Raw genomic sequence first — 19,852 nt, 5'->3', positions numbered from 1 at the left:
AAAATAATTGCTGAGATCTTTCTAAAATCGGCGTTTTTGTTTAGAATTGATAACTCTTGTAAAATATCCCAGATTTGTGACGTACGACTAATTTAGAAGCACGACTAATTAGAGTGAGCGATTGCGGAAAGCCGCATAATCGCATTTGGTTAATTATCACGCTAGCCGCTCGCCGCCGCTTTGCGGCGGAGGTTGCATGATTTGCTGGATGTGAGGTGTCCAAAATTTTAAAATACTTAGTGGTGCAGCGTTACTTCGGTTAGGATCTTGTACCTCAAGGCTTCATCCACGTCAGTACGACGTAGTCTCGTGACATAAGGCACTTACTATTCCGTAGTCTCATGTGGTGGTGAAAGATACCGTTGTTTCGTAGGCTACCGATGCTCCGTACTACAGATTGGATGTCGTATTCTTTCATGGTCTGTGCTTTTCCGTGCCCTTCCTGGTTTCGTGGTTTCAAGCTCACCCGTAGCTCACACCGCTTAGTGGTTAAGTGCTATCGCTTTGATTTTATGCGCCCCCCCCTCTTTCGTGGTTGCTAGCTATTTCGTGTTCCCAAGGGCTTACGTGAGCTCCGCAGGTTTGTGGTCCATAATCATTCATGGTCCAGGGCGTCCCATCGCCGGTACCCTCGCCGATGGGTGTTTTCCGTAGCTGTGTTGATCTGTCGCCCGCGTTCCTGGCGTGAATTCATCGTCCGCGTTACCGCGCTATCATGCAATCGCGGTGCTGTTCTGCTATCCATGCTATCGTGAACGCATAGTGTGAATCTGTCAACCACGGTATCACGTCATACAATCGTGCTCCGCGATGTAGCTTCGTGCTCTTCGGAAGCGTTTCGCCGTGGCTTCGTGGCTGCTCCGCCGTCCGTGCTATCATATTCTACTGTAATATCGTTTTGCGTGGCTCGGTGAGCTCCGGTTCTACCCTGGTATCGTAATACAGTGCTTGGTGATCTCCCGTTTATGGTCCTCCGCGGCTTCATGTTTGGTCCGCCGACCGTGCTCCGTGCTCTACCGTGGTGTAACGGGATAATCCTTTTTCCGTGCACTCTCACAGCTACGTGTTCTACTTAATGGTATCAATATTTCAGTTCTCTTCCGTGGTCCGTACGCTCCCGTCAAACCCTTTCCCTCCCAATTTGCATGGTAACGCGCTCTTCCGTGGCTCATGCTTTTAAGAGCCGTTAGCTGCCTTCATTGATTTAGCCCTCTTTCAACGTTCGGTGCCTTTCGTGCTTCGTGCCGTTTCTTCTATTCCATCATGTACATGGTGTTCCTTCGTGTTTCGTGTTCTTGCTTAATCACGTGCCTCCGCGCTAATGTAATCACAAAGACTGCTTCCAGTGTCGTGAAGGTACGTATCGTGGTGAAAAAAGGGCATATTCTCTAAAGGTCGCACACTACGCGCGCAATACAAAGGAATACGATATTTTTTTCGCGGCGGTGGAGTGAGTGGGAGGCCACTATACACTTAAGTATTACTATTAGTAATACGATTGTGTATTTTTAACGAACCCTGGTATCATAAAACAATCATTTGTAAAGGAAACTAAAATAGTATTAAGCAAAACAATGCTGTCAGTAAAACTATTTTACAGCTACTACGAAGCTTAAAACCTCATTTTTTTTACAATAAGTACTAAAAGGACCATTCAAGGAGTCTTGAATAGCCCATATTAGTGGTAGTCAGAGTTGGATACAAGAGCTCTTTCCAAGAGCTGAAAAGACACACCGTCGACTCTCGTTGGCCAAAATTCTCTTGGAATCCAAGAGATCTCACCCCAGCTTTTCTGTTTTAGGAGAAGTCTTGGATTCCAAGAGATCTCACCCCAGCTTTTCTGTTTTAGGAGAAGTCTTGGATTCCAAGAGATATTGCTGGGAGAAGATCGGAGGGCACTATGGAAAACAGAGAGGGCAATACGACTAACAGGGCACCTGCTGAGTAAGCGGTCGCCACTGACAAGCTCAAGACGAAGACCAAGCAGAAGGTGACTTGGCATTCGAAGGCTAAGAAGCGAGAGGGTCAGGTGCCGGAGCAGGTCGATCAGTCGGGTCGGGGGATGACAAGGTCAGGAAAGAAGGCTCCCATTTTCTGGGACTCCGATGGGGTGGATGTAGGAAAATCCTCCTTGCGAGTGGTGCTGGAATGGATGACTAACCCCGCCAACTATAACAAGTGGCGACGTAGTGATCGAACGAGCGGCAACACGAAGGAAGCGCTGCTAGCGGAGATCGTAGCTCAGCTGAAAGCAGTTGGTATTGAGCATCGAGACAGTCCTGGGGTCCGCGAGAATATTAACTCCCTGGAGAAACAGTGGCGGCAGGCAGAGGATTTTCGTCTAGCAACTGTTGCAGGTATTACGGACGGGAAGAGCCTTCGTGATGCTTTGTTGAAGCGCTGCCCACACTACGACGACTTGCATGATGTGATGATGGACAGGCCTTCAGCTCGTACCAAGGTTACATTCGATGATCAAGACGCAGCTAAAGGGGAGTTGCTCTCTACCTGCCTCTCTGTGCTTCAAAAAGGCGAAAAGAGGCCGCTCGCCATTGACGCAGATTCGAGTACCAAGAAACACAAGGTAGACTCTGTTGACAGACTGCTGGAACAGCAAGCGGATGTACTCCGTATTCGTGAAGAGAAACGGGAGAGGATGATGGATTATCGTGAACGCGAACACGCACTCAAGTCTAAAGAGCTGCTACTAAAGGAAGAAAAAATAATCGCGAAAAGGCCCAAGCTGACATCGACCTTCAAATCAAAATGGTGCAGCTTCAGACCGCACAGCGAGAAGCTGCGGTTCAACTTCTTCTTTCACGCAAGCAGCTGCAAGATAGCGGTGTTCCACAAGAAGAAATTGATCGACTATTACCTTTACAGAGCGAAAGTGAAGGAGTAGGAATATCTGTGGAGTCTGATTAATTGATGCTTTAATGCACGCTGTCAAAATTATAGTCGCGTAAGTAAGGTCTACGGCACTCGTTGGTACCGCTCGGTAGTTCTTCGGGCTCATTATCTTCTGCTTCATCGCAATCAATCCACGCATCAGGAAGTTTATCATTGACCGTCAAGTTGTGTAATATGATGGCTGCGCGAATGAGTGAAATGGTTGAGTTGAGCTCGACTACGTTTCTGATTCTAGCACGCAAGCGTTTGAGTAGCGGGAATCTACCTTTCAACGTTCCAATGCAGTGTTCTACACGAATACGTATCTTCGCTAACTGTGTGTTGAACATGTTTTCCTTCAGCGATAGTTCTGAGCCTCGACACTTTTTAAAGGCGGGAATCAGCACATTCGAAGCCTGGTATGCAGAGTCCCCCAGGATATACTCGTTATCCGCAAAGTGATCGTTTTGATGCTGTGCTAACCTGCAATTTCTCCACACACGGTTGTCATGGCTTGAGCCTGGCCAACCCACGTTTCATAGCGAATTCGCTCGCGGTCGTCGCAGACGATAAGTCCGTTGATAGCGTAAGAGCTTTTGCGAAAGAAGAAATCTTCTCCATGATCCTCGGGTCGCTGGGACAAAGGAAACAAAGTGCCATCAATGAGGCCTATGCAATTCGGCAGATCCGACACATTCTTGATCCTCTCTGCAATTTCACGACGCTCTCGCAATCCGGGCCAGCAGATTACCTCTGACTTTATTCGCATCAATGCAGTCACGACACGTTTAGCTAGCAATGACTCTGGTGTATGCCCTCCAACAGAGAGGAAATCAGCAGCGTGGCCTTGGCCGTCCATCGATCCAAGTCTCTTCAGGAGTACCATCACGTGTACCTCCACGCTAGCCTTTTGCAGCTTACCAATCACGCTCTGAAACTCGGGAAACGTGGCAATTGCACGACACACCGCGTGAAAATACGGCCTAGTCATGCGAAAGTGGAGCTTAAAGTCGCTATCTGGCATCCGGGTTAGATAGTAATTAATCCGTGATGGTGGGAGTTCCACACGCTTGCGGGGCGTGACGTAGCGGCGGGACTCCAATACAAGATACAGTGACGCGTAGCTTATGTCTTCATCACTCGAATCTTCATCACTCGACGCCTCGCTATCTGCACTCAGACTGAGCTGGTTTCTCCACGCGAGGAGCAGTCTTGAAAGCAACACCTTCTTCCTACTTAGCGTCGGCATCGTTGCATCTTGCCGAACAGTCGACTCCAAGCCCTTGCAAAGGTTGTCAGAGTACGTTAGCGCTGATTGGATGATTTGCAGCGAGCTGTGCTCTTGGAAAGAGCTCTTGTATCCAACTCTGACTACCACTATTATGGGCCACCAAGGCCCACAATTTCTATTAACAGCTTGTGTAACCAAGCATCGCGCGCGTGCTGATCGACGCGGGCAGCTAATGCTAACTAACGCACACACATGCAGCGCCCTTTGCGTGAAGTGGCGCTCCGCGACTGAAAATGGGGGCAAAATGAAATTTAAGCGGTTACGATACGTCGACACATAAAATGTGAGAACCGCATGTCAGTTTTAGCCCGTTACGACTGCCTTCACTGCGCTCGGCAGCCAGTAGAAGGACCCTAGGACGGACTTACATACTTACAAACCGCTACATACGTTGCCTGGGGCTCCCGCTCGGCGCTCGTCCCGCAAACACACGCGCCCTTCGTCCATTGTCTGCTGCCGCCGCGAAATGAGGCGGAAAGAAAGAAGCGCAAATATATTAGCCAATCAGCGGGTGGTAGTAGTATTCAGTAGTATTTATTTTAAGATTTGACTCAATATCAGCCAGTGACCGGGGCCTTCGCTTTGCTCGCCATTATTTTGTCCAGTGAGAAGTGCGTATTTGTGCTACAGATTCGTTAGTGTCATAGTGTTTTAGATGCACAATAATATTTTGCAGAACCTTTGTTTTACACAATAAACTGTACACTGGCTCCACATGTTTACTGTTCACGCTAACTATAATAGTCGTAGTTCGCAATTAGTCGTGTATTTGCACTTTAGTGACATCACAAACTCGGTATATTCGACTAAAATGATCAAATCTAAAGAGAAAGACCGGTTTTGAGCAGGTCTCATCGAGCTCTTTGTTTCAGTATGCTCGGTTTAAAATTTAGACTGGTATTTCAAATATGTATGCTCGGTTTAAAAATTAGACTGGTATTTCTTACAAAATGGACAGCTGAAATCCCAGTATTTTAAGGACTTCGATCTGTACACCACAATTAGTCAGGGTATGACTAATTAGCGCGAACGGTGTAGTTATTTAAGCTAGCTCTTCACCGGTAAGAATGCCGTTTTGTAGTGAATAGTTTTGGGCTCAGTATTACATATGACCAGGAAACGCCAAATCACGTTTATTTGTTGTATCTCCCTTTTCGAAAAGGCACTCGTTATTTTGCCCGACTGAGGTAACATAGCATCGCCTTTTATACGTGTACAAATAGTATAGTACGGTTAAATTGGAGTAAAGGTTGGACACTAGCGCGTTTGCACTCGTCTGCGGACTTATAGCCGTGGGCCCGCCCCTCTCTTCACTTGCTGCGCTGCGCTCGGGGGGCGCCGCTGCGCGGCCTGCCCCACCCCGGCCTCTAAGTCCTCGACTCGGCAAGGCGCTGTGTCTGGGATTAGAAATTAATTTCGAGCGAGTGTTGCCAAGACCGTCGGCTAAGTCCATTTTATGCATGTTGGGGGGGTATAATTTGTATAGTCGGCTAGCCAGTCGGGGCAAAATACTCCATTTCCTTTCGAAAAAATAAAACGCGATTGGCGGTTTTATTCGTGGTATCATTCTTCGACTACGTGCAGGTGTCCTGTGGGTCTACTCTCTTTCGCACAGCATCGGTCACTGCAGTAAAATACGTCCGTTTCTTTACTTCGTACGCTTCAATGAAGCTTGAATTGTCAGCAACAACGACATCAAACTGGTTCGCGGCCTCAATAAACGGCATAGCGTCCAATTCTTCGTAGCTAAGACCCGTCATTTCCTGAAATTTGCGGATCCGAAAGTCGCGTGCTGCCTTCAGTACTGTGATCCCGTCCGGAGATTCTACCGTCTCGTCGTCAATGATGTTGGCAGCCAGCTCCGAGTCCGAAGTCATGCTTCGACGATTCCAGTTCGCTGAGCCTACTGACAAGTACACGTCGTCGATGATCACAACTTTTGAGTGGATGTACAGATCCAGTTCTTCCTTCGTAGTGTAAATCTGGATCTTGTTCGGGTACAGTTTCTGTATCGGCGCTGTCATCTCGAACATATACTTCTCGTATCCAGAGAACTTCGACCTCCCAACTGGACGTTGCACCACCACAATGAGTCGTTGGATTGTGGGCATCACTTGTAGTATGGCTTCAAGTAGCTCTGGTACGAGGATAAAGTACTGATCCTCAATGCAGATAAAGTTTTTGGCGCTCAAAAGCGCCTTGATTCGTGCTTGGAACAGTGAGTTCTCGCCGTAGGGAGCGAACTCGTCGTAGTGCTCATACTTGCAGCTGAACGTCCGTACGATCTGTACGTTTTGGCTGCCTAACTCCGACTTGGTCCTGCTGCTGGTGTAGTCTAGAGGCGCTAAGTCGTCGTATGGCGGGTTGTCAAAGTCGAGCAAGTCCTTGGCAAGACCCTGTGTTGGTTCGTAGTCGGAGTTCCAGCGACTGAGAAAGTTTCCAGCCACATCTTTCGCTGCCGGCCCGTGAATACGGACATGGCCGTCTATCCAGCCCTTGAAGGAGCCACTCACACCGGTAGATTCGCGAAGTTCCGACTCATTGTGGTAGATCGTATCCCAACGACCTGAAGTGATGTCGATCCCACCAACGTAAGCCACAGGGTGTTGATCCACCTCCGTCGAATTGGTAGATGCTATGATTAGATTCTTCTGGTGGTGAGTTGATGAAATCGTCCGTACGCGGTCGTCAAATAGGAAAAGTGGCTTCTTTCCTGTCGTTACTGATGCCGCGATATCGTTAATGTCGTCGCGAACCTTAATATTCTGCGATTTGCCTAGCATATTAGCCCATATTAATGCGTGGAAACTGCCGCCACGCTGTATTATACCTTCAACCACGTCATGTAATTGGGACTGGTTGCCACCGTCGACATCGGGCTGGAACGGAATGAGGTCTGTACCCCAACCTGCCAGCATGACTCGATCTCCCTCCTTGGTGGACGAAAGATCAGTAAAAGCAGCGTCAAAGAATTCTTTCGGTACGGTGTATGTCGTGACGTCGTTCCCGGTCGTGTAAGTGGCCATGTCGCCTCGAGTTGAGCCATTCCGTGACGCTGTAACCTCCTCCTCAGTAAGAAACCAATCGGTCGGCGCGAGCAGAGGTTGATCCACTGTCAAGTCCGAGCCGTCCGATGCATCCAACTCTTTATGTTCTTTGTACCCGCAAGTCAGCGAGTTCTTTTTGAACTCGCACACGTGACATGGCTCACAGATGCACAATCTCACAACCGCGGAGAAGAAGCCGCCAACCTTGGTACACTCGACACCGGTGCGAGTATTAATAGTCGTAGGGGTAGTCCTCGACTGACTGTGGAGAGAATTGAGCGACGACGTGGTTGTCCATGGAAACACACAGAGCAATATACCGGAGATTCCTAGATGGCGAACCATCATCAGGCAATTTGCAGAATGGCAACTTGCCATTGGCAAGTACTGTACATGTACATTACTCACCTGTGCTTGGGGAGCTGGTCTACAGAGAACACTGTACAGTACACTGAGGCACTACTGTAACGTACAGTTTTTCTGTAGTTATTACAGAAGTACGACGGGTAATAGCGAGGCCTCCGGGCTTCATACGGTAAATGTATCTGCAATACAGAACATGTACCGGTAATTCGGTAGAGCTCCAGCAATGCACCGTATGGTACCGTAACCGACTCACTTGACAAATCAAAAAAGAAAATATTGGTGAGCCTTAGTCTGCTGTTTGTCTTTGTCAATGATGTGTCCTAATTGGTGACATAGCGTACAAGTTATTGTACAAAATGTCTTACCATACAAAATATGTTCTGGACCCAATCCTGCATAAGTCGATACATCACCTTTTACAGGAAAGATAAATCAATGGTGCCAGGGTGAAGACAGACTCATAAAATTCAATCACATCTCTTTTTTCTTCCTTCTACTCAAGCTCCTCCACCTTCCTCGCCTCACCTTCAATAGTCTTGGATGCTGAGACTATTACATGCAATCACCCTTCTTTAATTTTATGCGTTTTCTGATATACCTGCCTCTTGTTATTCGAGGAATTCTCATTTACGCCTGAGTACGCTCAGCTATACCGTATATGATACTACAGTGTATTCTGGAGAATCGACCAAGCAGAATTAGAATATCATCTCGAAGCCTACAAGTATTAAAGATGCAGCTTCTCGGCCGCTTTTGCTTTCGACATCTAGAAAAGTGGACTTAAACTCGTGCATCTACAGCCAAACTGGCTTCCAGTACCGTATTAATACATGTACTGGGTCTGCGACAGTCACAGGAAACTCGAGGGCGACAAGGAAGATATAATGGTTCATGTATTATAGTATTAGTATTAATCGAGCTTAGGTATTTCGCTCTGCGTTTCATCGATATTTGCATGCTGGCATTTATTAATAACAAAAAAAACTCAATTTGAAAAGTTGCGTACTACGTAGTATTTTGCTATTACTACTAGTAGTAATACATGTAAGAAATACGAGCGTGGTTATTCCCAAATCGAGTGACTTGTGGCGCCGCCGTATCGACGACGTCTATACACGTAGTACGTCGACGCAGCCTTGAGGTTTGTTTCAAAGTACGCATCATTGAAAGGCACATTGGCGAAATCTCCAAAGTCGGTGTTCTCCAAGGCTTCTCGAGCCGCGTCTGTCAGTTGGGTCCACTGGATGAGGTCTTGGTATTCCCCTTCCTCGAGGAACTGGAAAATGGTGTGCCACCCGTCTCGGTCGTCCTCATCGTACCGCACCTTCGCCGTGGTGCCATTAATGATGTCCGACCTCTTGGGTGGCTTACTGATCACATACTGAGTACCATACGTCGACGCCGAGGTTGCTAGTATTGTCGGCTTGGCTAGAGTTGGATTGTCGAGCCAAACTACCAGGTTTACCCAATCGTGACGAACACCCTTCTTGATAAGGCCTATATCCTGCATGTCTTTTGGAAAATACCATGCGTACATGATGGCCCACTTGTTCTCATACAAAGTCGATCGACTGTACACCTGCGAGCCTAAGGGAGAGCCCGTACATTCACCGTCAGAACGCCCCGTTCCTTTCAATCCAGCACCCGTATCCCCGGCAGCATTCACGACGGGGTACGGGTGACATCCAGCCTTTACTGCAAGTGAAGGCTTGAATTTGACTGCAGTTTTCTCGGCGTCGGTGGTCGGTTCCGGCTGTGCGAACGGCTGAACCGTGTCATGATCGATTGACGCAGCTCGGATGCTGGCGATGGCGGCCACGGCAAATATGCCCAACACCCGCATCTTATCACAGCTGATGTGGTTGTGGGAAGATTGGGATGTGAGCAGGGGCTAATGGTAACCAAATATCATATGATATTTTTGATAGTAATAGTACTATTTTCGATATTAAATATTAATAGTAACTCATTTTTGCAAAAGCTAACATAATATTTTTATATTAGCTCGGAGAACTGAAAAATATTAGATACTACATGATATTTTATGATATTTTCCCACTTAAGTACGTTTCTTGCCAGCTTACCGAGCGGAGCCAAATAACTTTTTCGATCAGGTTCTAGAAAAGCAGTAGGCTTTAAGACTGACGAGTATTTGCTCTAGTATTTCACTGTGACACAGACAAAGGCGATCGAGATGGAAAACTGCAAACGCTTGCAGCTGTTTAACGTTGATAGAGCGAAATCAAGACATTTGTTCTTGTTCTCTTCCGATCTCCTCGTCGACATCGTGCGTCTAATAAACCTGCTGCCTGTGGCGCTAGATTAATGCGCTCAGCAGTGCCAACACACAACGCCAACCTTGCCGTCACTCACAATTGTCCCGGTACTCACGGTTGATTAGTAATACTTCAGCTAGTCGAGCGTTAACGACATCTGATTAGTTAATGTAGCCCGATTACGCAATCATTGAAAAATATAATATCGTATTAACTAATATTAAGTTGATATTTAATAATATCATATTGTCTCAAAAGAAAATATTAGGTGATATTTTTTATATTAACTGGTCTACAGGTGATATTTTCACAATATTAACTTCACCGATTTTGGAGTTACCATTAACCCCTGGATGTGAGAGCAAGGTGATGCCCCACCAGCGACTGTATGAGTATTAATAGCATTTTTTTCTTGCGCAGTATGAGCAGTATTTACTATAACTTAAGTATTATACACATGCTAGAAGTGCTACACTGCTGCGGTAAGAATTAAATTCTACAAAAACAGGTCCTATAATTGCCGGTATGCTTCTACAAAACATTATTTAGTACTGCAGCCAGCAACACCAACTTCCGAAGATACACAAAATGAACATGTTTTCATTGCGGTCTTTTTTGGTCTAGTAATTTTAACTCCAGTATTAATACATGAAGTATTTACACTCCTTCGGAATATGAGTTTCTATTATATTAATAATAATACATGTATTAAACAAAGCAAATCTCTTTAGCAGTTCTGGAAAGTACACTGAACAGTACTAGGCTGATCGGATTATTCAGTACCATATGTTATATGGTACATGCAAAGGCGGGGATTACTGTTTTTATTAAAAGGAAGGGATTGCAACAATTCATCAGTATGCCGTAAACAGGAATCATCAATTAAAAGAAATGTACAGTACCATCAACAGTTAAAAAGTACATGTACATGTACAGTGTACTGGATTGTCCTGGAGGCCGGTAGAAAATTCAACTATTTTACTAAACATTAGGTATACCGGTATTGTACCTAGTATGATATCGGTGGCTCTGCTTTTTAATACCCCGCTGACTAGCAATATAGAGTCTAGCACGGAGTATGTAGGCTACGCGATAAACGTAATACATTACATTACATTAAGGTACACATGACACGGACAGCGGTTTCAGATGACGGGTGGTTGTCGTTGGGGTTCGTTAAACGCAAGGTTGCTCGATTTTTGCCGGCTTGCGATCGATTCCCCGCCAATCACTGGTATACCGCGCACATCTTTGCCGACCAAGTTCCCACCCACGCTAAACCGACTAACGAATGAACAGTGACGACAGATCTGCCGCTACAACCCAAAAAAAAAACATCATCAGGGTTGCGTTGTGGGCTTAAAACGTGCTTCTGCTGCAGCGCGCAACATCACAGGCAACGATAATTAAATAATCCTGAAGCAGGAATAAAATCATACCCATTGGCAGCTACCTGACTATAATACCAAGTCGCACCGTTCGGTCTCTAGAGATCACAAATTGGGTCAGCTGACAAAAAAAAGATTAGAAGCACTTAGAGGTGGGTCGTAGTCTATTGTTCACATGCAGATGGATCTGAAACATTTGCCACCTCTTTTTGTGGGGAAAATCAAGAAGGAAATTGCAAATGTCCGCCCTTAAAAAATGTACCATTTCAATAGCTAAGGACTTCTTTAAAACGATATCAGCAGTTTTTGTACAGCTGTTCACTTCTGAGAGAATAGAGGTCATTTAATCTTACGTACACATCGAAAGACCCTCTCAACCACTATATTTGGAGGGGATTTTTATTGTGGATATCAAAACAGAGAGGATCGTATGCACTGTTGCCAAATGATTAAGCTCGCACACCGAATTGATCGGGTATCATAATCCTGTTGAGTGACCACAAACTAAGGGGTAAAATCATGGAGCTACAAATAGGGCTATACAAATATCATTTTATCAAGCTGTCACTTTATATAGACTTTTGTAAGGCAGTGATTGTGTTCGCATATGATGTCCAATGGACAAAATGGTTTTTTGTTTGTGACCTACCCTATAGAATGCGTAAACGTGATCTTTAGCGCAGCACAGGACTCCACAACCGTGCTCTGATACCTCCGTCGAATCCGTATCTCAAAATGATACGAATTGGCATAGTTACGTAGAAAACGCCTAGTTGACACCAAACAGTACAGCCTTGGACACATCGTCTGCGTCAGCACCACAAACAAGTGTCGCCACAACAAGTGCAGTGGCAGCACAATAGATTACAACGTCTGTGTGCAGTGCGGGAAGTGCACAAATGGGGATGCAATAAGCCAGTCAGAACTAGCTACGCAGTCATGTGCCCCACAGAGCTTCAAAGGTCTGGACGACGCCAATCTAGCGCCGCCCGAGCGATCATGTCAAAGAGCGTGAGCTGGCGAGAAAAGCCGTCGACGTTTCTCTAGCGAAGACCAACTCTATACTCGAGGACATGAATTTCTTTAATATTGACAAAAATCAAACCCTCGCGTGCACCACTTGCAGCGAGAGCGACCACAAGATGCGTTACAGGCTGCTTGTGTGCAGCTCGCAAGCCGGTGGTGATGCCAGCGAGCTCAAGTGTGCCTGGAGGGGCAAGATCGTCACGTGCTTGACGACGGAGCACGCCACCATCTTCGAGCTCAAAGATCACAGCACTCCCATGTCGTCGCCCAACCGCAAGCGGCTGGCCTCTACACAGAAGGCGTTCATCCGCGAACTGGCCGACAATCACCTTCGTCCGATGCGTATCCGTCACGATCTTTCGCGGAATTCACTACACCGTTGCAGGACCTACCCTCCCTAATTACAGTACAATTTTTTGTCAGCCACTACGGCCGCACTAACCTTGAGAACAACGACCGCGTTGAGGAGTTACGAGCGTAGATTCACGACCACGCGTTTACCGGATCGGAGACCACGACTCAGACATTTACGTTCGGATGGGAGATGGAGAATGGAGGAAGGCCTGTAGTCAGACGACAAGCCCCTCTTCGTGGGCGTATCGACAAGATCGATGATGTTACGTTTGATGGCGGTATCCGAAAGCTTTATCTTGTATTTAGATGGAACCTACAAACTGAACTACTCGGTGTTGGTTGTTGGCGTGTCGGATTGGCCGCGTCGATTCCATTTGTTAGCGCTGTTCGTCGAATCTGAAGAGACAAAGGCCGCTTTCCAGGCTGCCCTATGCTCCCTGCGCCGCTTGTACTACTGGATCACTCAAAGTGATCTACACCTTTGCCCGCCCATAGTTGGCTCATTCAACATCCAAAGTCGGCATCTTTAATTTTGGTTCATTTTTTGCCGGAGCGAGGTACCCGAAATAAGCAGTACCGCCCTTTTTCCTCATTCAATGTCGACTAATCAACATTCAAAGTTGTCACTGCCGACGAGATTCCGACGAGGAACTCCCGCGCGCTCGAAGCCGCCCAATCTTATGCATGTGGCGCGTCTTAATCTTCACTCTCAATTCTACCGAGCATCGCGTAGATGCCTTCTCAGTCCACGCTCAAGCGCCACACACCCGAGGAACACCGCCGGGTCCTCGAGGCCTTCAACAGCGGCCAAGACTGGCGCGCCAGAAATTCGGGAGGCTCTCGAGCTCTGGATGGAAGAGTGCTGCACGTACACGCTCAGTACTTTAAGGTTGCTGGTGCGAGAAGACTTTGACGTGGACATCTCTGAGACCACGATTTCTCACCATTTGACTGGCGTGCTGTACTCAATCAAACAGGTGATACAGTCTGCTGTAAGGTGTTGATACTATTAGAGCTAACACACTTGCTGTTGCTTAGACTCGCGTGGGGCCAATGACCTGTAACTGCGAGGTCAACAAACAGAAAAGAAAGAAGTTTGCCGAGGCTTTGGTCAAGCACCAAGACGAGGGTGCCTTGATTATCTACTTCGACGAGACTAACTATAATCTCTACGTGAAGCGGTCGCGGGGCAGGGCGAAGAAGGGCAAACGCGCGATCGAAAAGCTTCCGCCTTCAAAATGGCCCAACCTGCAGATCCAGTGCGCAGGCTCCTCTGCTTACGGCGTGGTAGCGTACCGCAACAAGCGGGGCAGCATCAAAATGCAGGACAACGCGGACTTCGTGAAGAAGCTGTACAAGGTGGTAATGGAGTCGGAGGTGTACGCCACCGAGTACACGAGCAAGAATATTGTTGTCGTGTTCGACAACGCGCCGGCCCACTCGCGCACGAAAGAGCTCATGCCTGCCCACGACGACCTCGTCCTGCTACGCTTGGGACCCTACAGCCCAATGTGTAACCCGATAGAGAACTGCTTTAGCTCTCTAAAGGCACACAACAATCAGTACCTAGCTCTTGCTAGGGAGGAGATCCTGGAGCCTGTGCTAATCAGCGACGGCAAGCCGATCACGAAGACCGAGGCGCGCATGCGCATTCTCGAGCGCGCCGCCAGCGTGAACATGCCGAAGATCACGCAGCGCATGGTGCAGAAGATGGAGGTGCATGCTGCGAAATTCGTCAACGCCGCAATTCGCTTCGAGGACATGGTGTACGACGAGTAGGTGGATCTGTAAGGAGAAGAGGTGTACAGCATGCCGACTTTGAGTATGGATTACCCAGCTTTGGATAGTGGTACTGCTTATTTCGGGTACCTCGCTCCGGCAAAAAATAAACCAAAATTAAAGCTGCCGACTTTGGATGTTGAATGAGCCAACTATGGGCGGGCAAAGGTGTAGTAGTACAAGATGATATGGCTGACGGCGACAAAGGGCTATGCAGTGCTCTTGCCGCTGTTTTCGGAGGCGTTCCTGCCTACCAATTTTTCTCATGTGCTTCTTTCACGTGATGAAGAAAGTTCAGGCGGCGATCAAGTCGTTTCCCGCAGGCATATCGCCTCCTATCCTACGTGAAATTTACGACCTACACTTCGTTCGCAGCAAAACGGGATTTATGGTGCTGCGGTATGCAATGGTGAAGCGCTGGGTAAGTTACTTCGGGCTAATCCCCTTCGCCAAGTACAGGTGTGGGCAGTGGCTGACGGGCCGCTTCTCTCTTTGGCAGTCGTACCTCACGCCTAGCGGTATCGCTACGAACATTCCGGCGAAAACATTCTCCGCAGTACTCAAACGTGACTATACACTATGGAGAAGACTAATGATGGATTCGCTACTCAGAGAGCTGAGTACATGCTGGCAGGACCAGTCAAGCAGCGCTCGGGCGTTCGAATTTGAAGTATGCTCGCACAAACCAGACGAGTGCAGGAGCCCCTTCGAGCAAGGCTCCTGGGTGTGGCAACAGGACAAATTTAGATGGCCTATGTGCTGGATGTCAGAGTACAGTGACGGTTGTGTCCCTACCAGCTCCACCCGTTGTTGTGGCGTCTAACACTCGCAGCGAGGAAGGCGTCGCAGCATCTGCGCAGTTGGGCGCGAGCTACCCGCGCAAGGAGGTAGAAGGTCAACCACCAGACGGGTGGACCGTTGAAATCGACAGTCAATATTGCCTGTGTAGATACTGTTTCGTATTCGGCATCTGTGCGTACGTTATTTTTGCGCTACGATCTACAGCTCACGTCGACAGTAATGACCGTGAGATTTTGGTGAGCAGGCGCAAGCGAGGACAAGTCGCAGCTCTGGGCGGACCCGGGCGACCGGTTCGTAGTGGACCCGCTCTTAGTTTCGACTGATGCTGGGCTTCACTTCATTTGTATATATATTCTTGACCAGTGACGGCTTTCCATTGTTTTAATTCTGAGAAGTTCATATGTGAGGACGATTAAGAGAGAAATGAGAACTTCCTCAAGCCGTCATCGTAGTAGTTCTGTCTAAGTGTCACGTGGTTGACCGTCGATTTGTGTTCTTGGTGGTAAATCCACAACCGAGTTCGAATTAGATGCTTACAGCTTTGCTACTCGTTCTGCTAACTAGTCCTGCTGTCCTAGGCGCTCGTAGCTAGCTGTCTAATCCTACTTCAACGTCAAGCATATGTAGTTGCCTTCTTCCACTGGAAGGCTGGTCAACATGGCGCACCTGCTGGTCCCAGGGAGCAGCACGTCATCTTCTGAGTAGCACGTGCGTTCTGTGCTGCAGGTGCGATGGAGAGCATCTTACTGCGGCTGCTCACACTAAGAAGGGCAACATGTATATATTCAGTACTATTCCGTGTACTGGACCTTCAACACGTCAAATCACACATATTAAATGTATAAGTAAATTAAATGTACGTACAAGTCTTATCTAGCTAACGATAGACTTACCGGTCCTGCTGCAGCAACGTGTTACACGTCTTCATCCTGCCCTCGGTCCTGGTCTGGTTCTTGCCAGCACTCGTCACATGAGCAATGGGGCCCCATCTCATTTCCGTAATTAGCAGTTATCTGGGACAAACTTACGTCTTTTATCATTTTGACGAGCACTTTGACACGTAAACATGTCTGCTGCTCGATGGACGCGGCGTTCGAATCGTACGCGTGGGAGCTGAAGCGCGTGATATTCCCGCACCGCAGCGCATCCACGTAGACGTAGTTGTTTTTATTTGACGTAGCATTAAAGAGGAGTGTTTACCCGCTGTTCTTCTTAACAGCCTGAGCTGTCTGTTCAGTCCTCACCGTTGAACACTCACTCAGCTCGCCGCATTACTCTCCGATAACGTCGCCAATGGCCATGTTCGTAGTAGTATAGATGCCAAGGCCTACGCGACCAGTATCAAAGAGCTTCAAGCTCGTAAGTACGTAGACGCGACGCATTGCTGCAGCGCACTTTTAGGTTGCACCCCGTGGGTGTGCAAAACGTCTCCGTCGTGACATTCTTGCGCACATCCCAGAAGCAGTCCCCTACGCATTTGCAGGCGTCAAACTCCCCAATGTCTGGAAAGGTAACGCCGTACTTCACGCGCCGTCTGATATTTTTGACTCCTTGAGGCCAGGGACTTCATTTAGGTCAGTGCGAGGTTCCTGGGTCGTGGGCACCAAGTACGTGTAGCGTCGTGTGTGTACTACACCTACACAGTGTAGGTGTTTACACCGCGATTTAGCCTCAGAGGACCGTACTATACTTTGAACTTGAACAGCCTTGACCGTTTTTGCGCGGTAAATTTGAGAGCCGCTGCTAGTAATCGTGCGCTTAGCAAGATCGCGCTTCTTTCGAGATCTGGCGACGTACCACTGCCCAGTTCGTTTCTTCGCTTCGCGCTGGATTTTTGAGCGGGCGTAAAGGCTAGGAATCGATCGTTTGTAGGATTCAGCCTCCAACAGTTTGGCCTCGTTCACAGTGGTTTTAGCTCTCGAAATGGATGCATTAGGCGTACTGTACCCTCCTCGTCTTCTGAGGACACTAAATTGATAACCGTGTTAGTTGACGTCTCTTGTCCTGATTCCAGAGTTGGCTTATGATCTGTTTGTTGCGTGGGTAGGTTTGCAGGAGGCGTTTTCGCGGTCAAGATATACGAATGCGTCACGGTCTCCGGGTCCGGGTCCACATAGCCGTACACATCCGACAGGAGGCTCTCGGGGCAATCGCTTCACGCATGTCGCGAAGAGCCTACCGAACTGATGCCGTCGAGGCATCGACAGCCTGTTCGAGCGCCAGTTGAGTCTACTGAAGCGCGACGGAGCTGCAAACAAACCAGCCTCGAGCTGGTAGGTCCGGATTTTGCGCCTCTTTGCGACCTCTAGCTTCAGCGGATTACCGTAGCGGTGGCCGTTTGGGTCTCCTGCAACGAAGGCCCGGCAGTAATACTCAAGCGTATCACCTGCCTGTTGTGTCGCCGGTGAAAGATCATTTGCGCTGCGCCCCGGCATCGTCGACTTGCGTGTGCTGGACGCGCTGGCAGAGCGAGTGTAGGTGCTGTTTCGCAGCGCTGATTCGGGAAAGTTTGGTTTGTTGTGGAGAGCGTACAGCGGTTTCAACATTACGTTCAGAGCACATTCGTTCTACATCCTCACTGTACCATAAGACGGTACCAATCAACACCTACATTACAATCGGATAACATTCAGACTACCTCGGTGCTTGTGATGCTGCAGCGTCACAGCACCTCGGCCACACCTACCCCATTGTGTGCAGCCAGACAGATACCAGAAAGGCATCGCCAGGCTGCATCGTCCGTGTGTATTGTGGGAGATGGGTTATTGTCGTAGACATATTTCTACTTGTAGATTTTATATTGCGTCAGCTACGTATAATAGAAAGGGCACCTATAGCCTAGCGTGAGACTCGTAAGGTGGGCCAGTCTACCCCCTATCCACGACGATGGGCCGGGGTCCCGTCTGACTGTGAAAATGGCTGTGCCGGATCCCCTCATTTGCTCCATTTTTCTCCGGAGCGATGTCGCGCCGACCAGCCCACCGCCACGCCTGCAGGCTCGAAGATAGCTCCAAGGACAGCGAAGACACCCCGGCACGCAGTGAGATCTCAGGATACGACTCGTCAGCGAGTGTGCGAGGTATGGATGACTCGTGAAGTTCGACGGTTGCTGCATCACGTGCGTCAAAGAAGCGGAAGAAGCGAAGGTCGCGTCCGCGGAAGCACGTGAATAAGCGACAGAAGAAGAGGTATTCCCGGCGCATATAGTCACGTCGTTCGAGGCGAGTAATAGGAAGCTACGGCTGAGAAATCAGACTCTACTGCCTCCGCCAGCAAGCCTCTTGGAGACGACAACTCGCGAGACATCCCTCCCCAAGAACGTTTACGGGCTCCCGAGCTGGGCGTGAAGCGTTTTGCGAGTTGGGGAGAGCTGGCAAGCTACTTGGGCAACTACAGCAGGCGAACGTACCAGGTTTGTCATATTTATCTCAGACTGAACCACAGTCTCAGAATGTGTACCAACTTGAGACTATATCTAACTATTGTTCGTACTCTGTAGTTGTACTCCGTGCGTACTGCGACTTCGGTTGAGACGCGGAACGAGAGGATAAAAAACAACATGCAAAACGATATCAAAGGAATTGGAATTCTACAGCAAAACGTTCGTGTGTACACACCACGGCAGTCCAAGGCGCAGCCGAAGTGCTGGAAAGGGTCCCAAGCAGCACTCGAGGAAGATTGGTTGTCCCGCTCAGGTGAAGTTTGTTCTGTTTTCTGCTAACTCCGAGGATTTTAACTCTGAAACGGTGCTTGCTGTGTCCAGATTAATGCCTGTGCTAGGGATACAGGAGACTGGGAAATTTGCATTACGAAGCAGATCACTTTGCATAATCATGATCTCAGCGCAGAGTCGTATGAGACGTACCACCAGGCTCAACAAGTTTCTGACGAAGAAGTACACTCCATCGAGCTGGTGCTGATAGAAAGAGGATCATCGAATACATAACCGAGAATAATACCGTCGAACCGGAGATGAAAGACGCGCACAACCCGGTGTATAAGCTCTAGAGAGAGTCTTACAGTCCCCCGTCACTGGAGGGGCAGATTAAATCCACTTTGGATGATTTTCTACCAAGCCCGGGAATATGGCTTGGGTGTTTTTTAAACGAGGAGGTGGGAATGAGAATTGATTTCTAATTTCGCTTAATTATTAATATTTGGTGTGCGGGTCTTCGCAGGAATTAGTCGAGTGCATACGCATTCAGTCCGCTCACATGCGGCAGATGTTTGGTCACTTTCCAGAAGTGCTGCTGATAGCTGCTACTCATGACACCAATTCATCAAACTTTAAGTTGTTTAGCTTTATGATTCACGATGCTATGGGAAAGGGACAACATGTTCAGGTACAAATTAAAAAGAATTGTCTGTGATTCTCAGACTGTGCATCATTTTTAATCATTCACCAACACTTTTTGCCTATATACGGCAAAGCTTGCTGCAAAACGAAAGGAAGGAAACGTTGCGATTGGCGTGTGCTCAGTTCAAGGAGTGCTGTCCTTCGTATGATTTGCTTGCTGTTATTATTGTGGACAAGGCCTTCACGGAGCTGTCGGTTTTGGAAGAGGAGTCCTGGCGTCCGCATACTATTGTGCCACTTTCACGTTGTTAAGTATCTACAAGAGAAAGTTGTCAAAG

The 19,852-nt window shown here is 48.1% G+C and overlaps 3 protein-coding genes across 3 annotated transcripts; 1 reads left to right on the top strand and 2 right to left on the bottom strand.

The window, feature by feature from the left end:
• Positions 1-5,754: 5,754 nt before the first annotated feature.
• On the bottom strand, positions 5,755-7,572 carry PITG_12806 (phospholipase D, Pi-sPLD-like-12; the record flags this gene model as incomplete). Its single annotated transcript, XM_002900142.1, has 1 exon — positions 5,755-7,572. One exon carries the CDS (start codon positions 7,570-7,572, stop codon positions 5,755-5,757), a length of 1,818 nt encoding a protein of 605 aa, XP_002900188.1.
• A 1,084-nt stretch (positions 7,573-8,656) lies between these two features.
• On the bottom strand, positions 8,657-9,436 carry PITG_22981 (NPP1-like protein; the record flags this gene model as incomplete). Its single annotated transcript, XM_002900141.1, has 1 exon — positions 8,657-9,436. One exon carries the CDS (start codon positions 9,434-9,436, stop codon positions 8,657-8,659), a length of 780 nt encoding a protein of 259 aa, XP_002900187.1.
• Positions 9,437-18,178: 8,742 nt separating this feature from the next.
• PITG_12803 (uncharacterized protein) lies at positions 18,179-18,748 on the top strand (the record flags this gene model as incomplete). The annotated part of the gene is made up of 2 exons (XM_002900140.1): positions 18,179-18,296; positions 18,717-18,748. 2 exons carry the CDS (start codon positions 18,179-18,181, stop codon positions 18,746-18,748), a joined length of 150 nt encoding a protein of 49 aa, XP_002900186.1.
• Between the last annotated feature and the right edge of the window lie 1,104 nt (positions 18,749-19,852).

Source organism: Phytophthora infestans, genomic scaffold (assembly GCF_000142945.1).
Source record: "Phytophthora infestans T30-4 supercont1.27 genomic scaffold, whole genome shotgun sequence".
Classification (NCBI taxonomy): domain Eukaryota; phylum Oomycota; class Peronosporomycetes; order Peronosporales; family Peronosporaceae; genus Phytophthora; species Phytophthora infestans.
This window is presented reverse-complemented; position numbering and strand designations above follow the sequence as displayed.